This window comes from Protomyctophum bolini, assembly GCF_963924005.1.
Source record: "Protomyctophum bolini genome assembly, chromosome: 14".
Lineage (NCBI taxonomy): Eukaryota > Metazoa > Chordata > Actinopteri > Myctophiformes > Myctophidae > Protomyctophum > Protomyctophum bolini.
Window position 1 is genome coordinate 8,331,439 of NC_137875.1, and position 10,622 is coordinate 8,342,060.

The window sequence follows — 10,622 nt, forward strand, 5'->3', positions numbered from 1 at the left end:
CTTTGACAGTAACACTGGGGCAGCCCGGGTTCGAACTGGCAACCTTGTGGTTCCCATCCGGTCACTCTACCCCTGAGGGGGCCCTATGCTGTTCCAGGGACCGCCCAGAAGCAAAGATATGAGTTAAAAACCTTCGCTGTGCAAGAATATATATTAAAAGATTTGAGCCACATTTTCATTATTTTTTAAGGACAAACAGACCTTTTGTGCTTGGGGTGTGTGGCAGTGGCAGATGTACTGCCTCATATACCGATACTAGACTGAGACACATTTACAATACTAAACCATGCAAGAATTATACTTGGATCGATGGCGTTATAATTATACTGTAATAATTAGGGGTTACATTTGATCGGCGGACTGGACTTACGGCTTACTTATTCTTTGTTATTCATCTATTTGTGAAAGAATAGATCGGAAGCCGATTGGGGAGGAAGAGTTGATATATCGCTGCATTAATGATCCGTACAAATGGTCAGGGTGCCTGTTCAGGGGGAGGGGGGCTGGGGGGGGGGGAGGAGATAGCGTGTACATCCACATGCGTTATGGCCCCCGGCCCTAGTGAGACCCTTCACTGTCAGGTGAAAAGATGCTGGTGAGACTCGTGGCTATATTCACCCTCCCAATGACCTACTGTGGGGATTATCAGGGATGGATCACTCGTAGACAGGCAGGGGAATTGGCTAATAATCAAATTGGGATATGAACGGGAGAACCTACAGTATATCTTTTATTATCTGGTTGGGGCTTGGGGTGTTCAGCAGCATAGTCTCTTCTGTATTTATCTTTGTACCTTTTAAATGCAATGCAATCAATAGACCTCAGATCTTATGTTGCATTTCCTTTAATCTGTCATGTTATCTGAGGAATGGCATTTGAGATCATGATTATTACTCTGTATGTCTGACCCTGAGATTTCTATAATTTAAAAAATTCAATAAAAAGCTTAAATAGTGGTTAAAGTGGTTAAGATGCGTTCCAGGCAGGTCTCCAATAAAATCTCAAGACTGAAAATGTAATGACCATTCATGTTTCTGGAAGATGCTTCTAAACTTCTATTCTATTGCTATAGTTTGATCACTTCAAATACTAGTTTGTAGATATGCTATGCTCCTGTGTGCAGACAGGCTGGCTTCTATATGGAATCCAAATGACTGAAATCAGTCGTGGCGACTGAGAACTTTAAAGGTGTAGTGAAATGGAAATGGTGGGCATTTTATTTTGAAGTTTCAGGTTGAAAAGCTGGCTCTGAAGTTTCCGAACCAATGAGAGCGTCACATCCCTCCAGGCCATGGGGTTTTAAGTCTGTGACTTCCTCTCACGTGCAGTGTCGTTTGTAAACAAACAAAGTGACAGAGAGAGACGTGGGGCAAAGCCAGGGGATTATTTCTAACATATACACAACCTAAATACATCATTATTTTAGCGTGATGATTACATTTCAAACGAGTAATACACTGTCTGGATGTCATCTTGAATGAGATTTAAAACGGAGTAGTTCTTTAATCAAAACCAGCTGTGTTGGAGGACAATGAAGCAATGGGAATCAAACGGGTGAGCTTCCTTTTTATTGGCTTTTATTGATGTGGGCCTCGACACGTCATCACGCAGCACGTTTTCGTTTTCAGGAAGTAATTAAAAAATACATTTGTATGGACTTTTGAATTTGCCCATTTCTTTGGCATCCATTGCTAGGTATGTCCATACTCCATATGATGACCACGGATATGGTCTAAAAGTGTGGAAAAACGTATTTTTAATTTCACTACACCATTAATTGATGCATAAAGGTCACATTGTGGTATACCTTGGGTGGCCGGGTGCTCCTTCCAGTTCTGACATCTCTCACCAGAGTCAGGTCCAACAATTCTGTCTCCTGAAACGCACGCACACACACACACACACACACACACACACACACACACACACACACACACACACACACACACACACACACACACACACACACACACACACACACACACACACACACACACACACACACACAGAAAGTGTTTCATGAGCGGAGGGGGCACTTTTTTGATTAAATTCCATTTAGTTTTATTAATATTTTAGTCATAAGATTTAGTCTGATTCTTTTTTTTTTTTAATATATTTTTTATCCCACGATATTGTAACCCATTTTTCACCACTGTGCCAATCATCTACTGTGATCCTGGGCTCTACACACCCTCCGCCAACCTGGGGAGAGCAACGGACTTAACTCATGCTCCCTTCTTGCCTGAGTGTCCAAGTTGCTCCTTTACACCTGACAGGGGGGAGTTTCCCTGGTTGGACGTAGCGCGTGGAAGGAACACGTTATTCCAACCAGTTCCTTTTCCCCTCCATCAGGCGCCCCGGCTGGCCAGGGGGAGGCAGTTTAGAGACCAGGATTACTGCATGTTTTTGTGAGGGTACCTACCCTAGGGGACACGTTTAGTCTGATTCTGATCAGAAGCGCTTCCACCATGCCTTTTGCAACTCAAGGACTCACTGCATTAGTGTGGTTGACCTTAAAATGGTTTTGTTGCAAGGAGTTGCAACTGGTGTGGTTTGGGCTTAATTAGTGCATGTGCGCTTAAATGCACACACCGTGCCGAGCGAGCACTCACTCACTCGGCTGGAAGTGAATTAATGGTGGGGTTAAATGCTACATCCCGTTTCCTGCTGGGGATTTTGAGCCCACCTGGACGGAGACAGGAGTGTGTGTGTGTGTGTGTGTGTGTGTGTGTGTGTGTGTGTGTGTGTGTGTGTGTGTGTGTGTGTGTGTATGCGTGCGTGCGTGCGTGCGTGCGTGCGTAGTGTGTTTAGAGTAAAGTGGGCCAGCTGTCTAGGTCAGGACATATTGGGTCGTCAACAGTGGGTCCGGTACCCCCGGGGGGTCCTCAGAGTAACTGCAGGGGTCCGCCAAATATTTGTGTGATGGGGAACATTATCCGAAAAATGGCAGTCTCAATAATAGTAAAAATAGTCTCAATGTTGCTTAATACAATCAGATAGGATAGTTAGTGTGCTTGTGCGTGCATGCACGCGCGTGCGTGCGTGCGTGCGTGCGTGCATGCGTGCGTGCGTGCGTGCGTGTGTGTGTGTGTGTGTGTAACCTTGTTCTGGTCTGTCCAGTACAGGTAGAATCCATGTGGATCCACACACAGCGTGACTGGAGTCACTGTAGATAGATCCTAGAGAGAGAGAGAGAGAGAGAGACAGAGAGAGAGCAAAGAAAGACATGATGCCAAAGAGATTAAAATATGACCATAATGACTCACAAGCATGCACGCACGCACGCACGCACGCACGCACGCACAGTAAGTTCTGTCCAGTTGTCATGACGACTTCAAACTGTTACATTGTTGCCACGGTAACCAGCCAGGTGAAATCAGGACTTTACCGTGATGTGCAGAATAGATAGAATAGATAATATAGATTACTTTACTGGCAGTTTAAAATAATTTAAACTGACAACAATGTCATCATAGAAAACGTTGCCAATGTCGATTATACACATAAACAGCCAAAGCTCATTACTTGCGCAAGCAGAGCGTGCAAGTACTAGTTTCGCCCGGGACTCGTATGCACCGCCCCAGCCGTCCCGCCACTTTTGATGCGTATGCACCGTCCAAGCAAATTGTGCCTGATACGGCAGTGGTGCCAGATTACATGGTGTGTGTATGTATAACTAGCTCTCGATGATGACGTAAAAAATATGTGGATTAAAGGACCCAATGCCAGAGTGTAATTGGTTTTCGATGGTGACGTAATGACGATATGTTTTAGTGTTGGGAGGATTAAAGGTAATGCTCCTATGTATACAGTACATGTAATGTAATCTGGCACCACTGCCGTATCAGGCACAATTTGCTGGGACGGTTCATACGCATCAAAATATGAGGATATCCATTGGTTTATTTCAACCTGGGTATAGTATGGGGGATATGAGGATATCCATTGTTTCAACCTGGGTATAGTATGGGGGATATGAGGATATCCATTGTTTCAACCTGGGTATAGTATGGGGGATATGAGGATATCCATTGTTTCAACCTGGGTATAGTATGGGGGATATGAGGATATCCATTGTTTCAACCTGGGTATAGTATGGGGGATATGAGGATATCCATTGGTTTATTTCAACCTGGGTATAGTATGGGGGATATGAGGATATCCATTGGTTTATTTCAACCTGGGTATAGTATGGGGGATATGAGGATATCCATTGTTTCAACCTGGGTATAGTATGGGGGATATGAGGATATCCATTGTTTCAACCTGGGTATAGTATGGGGGATATGAGGATATCCATTGGTTTATTTCAACCTGGGTATTATGGGGGATATGAGGATATCCATTGGTTTATTTCAACCTGGGTATAGTATGGGGGATATGAGGATATCCATTGTTTCAACCTGGGTATAGTATGGGGGATATGAGGATATCCATTGTTTAAACCTGGGTATTATGGGGGATATGAGGATATCCATTGGTTTATTTCAACCTGGGTATAGTATGGGGGATATGAGGATATCCATTGGTTTATTTCAACCTGGGTATAGTATGGGGGATATGAGGATATCCATTGGTTTATTTCAACCTGGGTATTATGGGGGATATGAGGATATCCATTGTTTCAACCTGGGTATTATGGGGGATATGAGGATATCCATTGGTTTATTTCAACCTGGGTATAGTATGGGGGATATGAGGATATCCATTGCACTATTATGCTTGTACTGTTTACCCGTGGGTGCTACACTTTTCTGAAATAAAAAGTGTTGAGAAGGAAAAGGGAATTAAGCCAAGCATAAAAACAATTACATTACAGGCTCCAGAGAACACTGTAATCGAATCCAAACAGAGAAAAGTCACTTGGCTCAATAAAGGAGGACTCAGTAATTATGAACCCATGTGGGACCTTTAACAAATTGTCTCTGTCGGGTGGAAACCACAGATGTCCAAAACGGTAAAGCTCCCTGCACACTGGACACATTTTTAGCTGCGTTTTTCCGTCGGTTTTCCGAAAAACGCGTCCAGTGTACAACCACCAAGTAGCAGATCCACAAGCTTTAGATCTGCTACTTTTGACGCTTTTGTTGTAGTTAGTATGGTAAGTAAGTACGGCAAGTATAGGGCATTAATTTACCAAACAAAAGAGGTTTCTGCCAGACAGCAACGATAATAGTCGCTTTCTGTCGTGTGGAAACCTTGTGTTTCCAAGTGGTTACTTTTCACTAAGTGGATCCAATGTAGTTATAATTTAGACGAAAGCTCTTGGTAATACATTTCATTGCAATATTTATATAACCCACATTTATCCCAAAAATATCTAAGCAACAAGTGAACTGCTATTTTGGGCTACTTTTGTGTTTAGTACGATGTAAAGCATTTAAATTACAAAAAAACATAACAAGTTGAAATGGAGATGAGAGGTTTCTGCCCGCATGCAAATACGACAATAATGAAAGCAATAACAAGGCTTTGGTTAGAGGCATAAAATATAATGGGGATTTGTTTTCTTATTCGAGTCATTAAAGAAGATACTGAGTTTAGGGATCATGTTTTCTCTAATGGGCTGTTACAAAGTTTTAGGCCCACCTGATTGCAAAGAATGCTTTATTAGAGAATTAGATAACTGAATAGAGCTACAATATACAGTATGTATTTCCCGATCTATACACGCTCAATACAACGTGTCGCATCTCGACACGTTGTGAGCTTGTAGATCTGCCTATTTCACTAGTTTGGTTCTCAGGAAGACATCCAATTTCTCCTTTGGGTCTCGGGCTAAAAAGTCTGGGATCAACTTAAAATGTTTAAAACGATCTGGCTCGTATAGTATGTACTGTATGAGCCAGGATTTGAGATATTCAGTATTTGTATTTGCAGACTATAAATCTGCTTTGTTACATAACTATATATAAAGGAAACCTATGCGTAAAGCTGCTGCGAGATATGACAAAATCAATTAATATTGAATTAAGTCTGTGATTCCCACTATACAGGTGATGTGATTAACTGTAACAAAGGCAGAACTAATCTAGCACCATGTGTTTAAGAATGCAACCTGGAGCACACATATAACCTCCAGGTTGCATTCATCAGCTTGTGGTGGACAATTTTGTCGAAATTCAATTATCATCCAAAGACATACAAAATGAGTACACAAACACATAAAGCAGTCTGCGATTGCAGCTGGTGCAAAATGCGGCATGCAGCCCGCCTACTCACTGGCAGAGAAACGTGTGACCATAAATAACTCCCGCTCCATTGGCTCCCTGCTGTCTATATTTTAGAGTTCACTTTAAGGTCCTTTGATTTGTTTTTAAATCTTTACATGCGGCTTGCTCCTCTTTATCTCGCGGGACTTGTGGAACCTTACTCCCCAGTTAGGGCTCTGAGGTCCGCTGACAAGGCACTCTTGGAGGTTAACAAAACGAGACTAAGATCCATGCAGGGTGACCCCCACGCTCTGGAACAGCTTGGTTTCATTTTACGCTCTCAAGAGTTAAATTATTGATAAACATCTGCATTGCTTAATTTACAAGAAGTCTACACAATTACACAATTCAGAAGAGCAGAAGAGCCTGCTGGTTAGTCAGTCAGGGACCAATCAGAAGGCTGAAAAAGGGTGAATTGGCCGCATGCACACACACGCACACACGCACATGTGCGCGCGCACACACACACACACACACACACACACACACACACACACACGATGTGCTGTGATGGCATTCCAAGCACACGCTGGAATGTCACTCACAAATATTGTATAGTGCTCTGTACACTCTTGCAAACACACTTCTAAAATGACAATGACACACACAAGTTCATCACACATGCACGCACGCACGCCTCATCTGTTTAGGTGGTGGTAACCAGACCAGTTACCATAGCAACTTGACAGCACGTTTCTTATCAATGCTCTGTGAGCATGCGCACTCTCTCTCTCACACACACACACACACACACACACACACACACACACACACACACACACACACACACACACACACACACACACACACACACACACACACACACACACACACACACACACACACACACACACACACACACACCTCCAATAAAACGTGTATTTTTGTATTATTATTATTATTAAAACAAAGGATACACCTTTACAAGCTCCTTGAATCATTGCTTTATACCATAAGAACAGCTGTGATGTTAGTGATCTTTGGGATTCAAATGCTTGCCACTTCTGCTTTGTATCTTTGATGTTTGTATAATGATATTGCCTTTAGCTTGATAATGGTTGTACCAAGTCTGTGATCGCATCAATGTCCGAAGATGTTTGAAAATGCATGAACATGGAAACAACTACTGTAGGTGTTACCCGTGATAGGCCTACTAATTAAGGCTCTGTTCCATTTAGTGTACAGTGGTTCTCAAATGTTTTAATTTCATGGACCCCCATAACTCTGAGAGTGTACAAATTTGTTGTACACTCTCAAGAGTTACACACCCGTACAGGGCAATTTGGAACCCACTCAAGGACACCTTTGAGACCCATGCACTGGTGTAGTGGTGGAGTGTTTCCAGTGAGCCAACATGCACAATAGCAGCACCCTGACTCTGTCTGACCAGAATGGAACAGAGCCTTCATTAGTATCATCTGTAAGACATAATGAAGGAAGTAGGGAAGGGGCCTGGAAGTAGGAAGAGCCTATTGCTATTATCTCAAATAATTTAGATAATTGCGATTAGGGAGATTATGTAATCCTTAAACTGACCTGAGTTGGAACTAGGTTGGTCAGTTGCCGTTTCCTTCTGGACCCGATCTTACATTTCTGGCGAATGCTCCAGAACGTTCCCTCCAGAATAGTTGGTGTTCAAACATATACAATAGCTAAGTAAAGGCCTATTCATAGTCTGGATTTTTGGTGGTGAGGTGACCACCGCTCCGGTGGTGAGCTGACCACCGGAGGTGAAATAACGTTGAGTGGTGGTGAGTAAAAACAGAGAGAAGGGCTGGAGCTGTGGCTTGCTCTTCACCGCGGCTCGTGACGTCATGTTGTAGTTCGGTGGTCACCTAACCACCGAACATCCAGACTATGTATGAGCCTTAAGAACACCCCCCTGTCCACCTCTACAGGTGGTGATGATTGTGTACCACAAGTTGTTTTCAACCTCTTTCATGTCAAGGACCATTATTTATTCGCCATTTGAGCCGCGGAGCGCGGGCCACCATTTCATGAGAATTAGCATCTCAAAGACAGATTATTTTGTTTCCATGCGGTATTGGTGTGGTACCATAGGAGAGATTACAGGCAAACGTTGAACAAAATAATAATTCTTCTACATTCTTTAATTGTGCAGACATTGTAAATTAAGTAATGCAGATGATTAACAATAATTGTACTCTTGAGAGCGTAAAATTTAACAATTTGGTTTAATTTTACACTCTCAAGTATCTACAGTATATAAGGGGCCATTTGGTTATAGTACGAACTCTTCCATCATTTAGCTGGGGACCACCTGGAACCTTTATTTTTTTAAGCTGAGCATCCACAGACAAAAGAGGCAAAGCAGAGGAAGCTCAACTCACTCCATAGACAAATCACATTGTCAGAGTTAATGGAACCCTCAGGATTCCATAATGAATTGCATTTTTATAGCGCTTTTCCAAGTACTCAAAGCGCTGGTTCAATGGTTCATTCATTCATACATTGGGAGGTGAAGCGGCAAAGAGTCGACGCCAGCGTCCTCACCTTCCCACATTCACAGACCAATGGTGGCGAGCTCACACCGACCGACTCATTGGAGGCAATGTGGGGTTCAGTGTCTTGCCCAAGGACACTTCGACATGTGTCAAATATATAAATGCTACCAACTACCTGTTGACCTTCCTGACCAACCTGTACGACAGACAAGAAACAATACTACTATTGTAGAACAAGCTGTAAAAGGCTAGTCTGACTCCACACCGACCATTCATGGTGTGTTGGCAAATTGGCCAACCACTCATAAAATATGTAGTCACATCTGTAATTAATGGAACCCCCAGGATTACATATATAAACGCTACCAACTACCTGTTGACCTTCCTGACCAACCTGTACGACAGACAAGAAACAACACTATTGTAGAACAAACTGTAAAAGGCTAGTCTGACTCCACACCAACCATTCATGGTGTGTTGGCAAATTGGTCGAACCACATAAAATATGTATAGTCACATCTGTAATTAAAGTGTTCTACATGATGACAGCTTTGCAGGATAAGGAAAGCAACCATCAAACCGAATATAGACCATCTTCTTTCATTCCTCTTGCCTCACTATTCCTGAATTACTGCTGGCATTTCAGTATTTATCACACACACACACACACACACACACACACACACACACACACACACACACACACACACACACACACACACACACACACACACACACACACACACACACACACACACTTCAATTAAAATCTGATCAATTAGCTTCATCCACATAATAGACGCTTCCTCATTTTCTGTATGTACAGTATACAGGAAATGGAAATAAGGAGTGGTAGGACGCAGCAGGACTATGAGACATAAGAAGTGGGATGAGTATAGGAAATAGGAAGCATAGGAGGATAGAACATTTAGCAGCAGTCTTTAGCCCATTCTGGGCGGGAACCCCTTTTGGTGTTAGCATTATGTTATAATTTAGCTATTGAAAAATAGCAGATATGCACGCTACGAGCTTGTATAGGTCTGCTATTTTTGAAAAATCGAAGAACGACTGACATAGAAACATTTTCAGAAAACTGTCAGGATGTAGAAGACATTTTTAGAATCTGATCTCAGGTCAAAATGGGTTAACCCATTCTGACCGGGCACCCATTTTGGTGTTGGCATCATGTTATGCTTTAGCTATTGAAAAATAGCAGATCTACAAGCTCATATCGCGCCACCGAGTGGCGCGATACGAGCTTGTAGGTCTGCTATTTTTGAAAAATTCGAAGAACGACTGACATTTTTAGAATCTGATCTCAGGTCAGAATGGGTTAATCAGACCAGTGTGTGTCCCGTGGAAACCTCGTATGAATCTGATCTCAGGTCAGAATGGGTTAAGGAATATACTTTAGGAACTGGCAGGACTTTAGGAACTATAGGAAGTAGCAGGACTTTAGAAAAATAGGAAGTAGCCTACCTCGTCCCATTTGATGAAGTTGCTGCCGCTCTTCAGCGTGGAGGAGACATCAGGAGGCTGCAGCTTCAAGGCATGGACCCCTGGCTGCCCGCTGGCCATGGCTGCACACACACACACACACACACACACACACGCACACACACACACACACACACACACACACACACACACACAGGTGCTCAAACGCAAAGCGCAGCGGGCATGTGGATCATCGTCTCCGGTGAACACCACCAACTCCGCAGAAGTCCAGCAGGAACAGCAGAGACGTGGTTTTCAGGGTGGATCTGCAGCCTCTCACATCTTCCCACTTGTTGTCTGGAAATAGAAAAACTCATGTCTGCACTTTTTTTTTTTTAATTGTCTTCACTCTGTCCGTCGCCTCTGTCTTCTCTCTCTCTCTCCTTTTCTCTCTCTGTCTCTTGTCTCTCTCTTTTTCTTCTCTATCACCTTCTTATTCTTGTCTACT

At 43.0% G+C, this 10,622-nt stretch overlaps 1 protein-coding gene across 1 annotated transcript in view; it reads right to left on the reverse strand.

The window, feature by feature from the left end:
* LOC308328672 (1-phosphatidylinositol 4,5-bisphosphate phosphodiesterase beta-1-like) overlaps positions 1 to 10,255 on the reverse strand; it is a gene marked incomplete at its 5' end in the record, with an annotated part of 37,134 nt that extends 26,879 nt beyond the window's left edge. The window contains 3 exons of the mRNA XM_080782697.1: positions 1,808 to 1,876; positions 3,102 to 3,179; positions 10,157 to 10,255. Coding sequence (XP_080638823.1) covers positions 1,808 to 1,876; positions 3,102 to 3,179; positions 10,157 to 10,255 — 246 coding nt within the window. The remainder of the gene's footprint in view (positions 1 to 1,807; positions 1,877 to 3,101; positions 3,180 to 10,156) is intronic.
* Between the last annotated feature and the right edge of the window lie 367 nt (positions 10,256 to 10,622).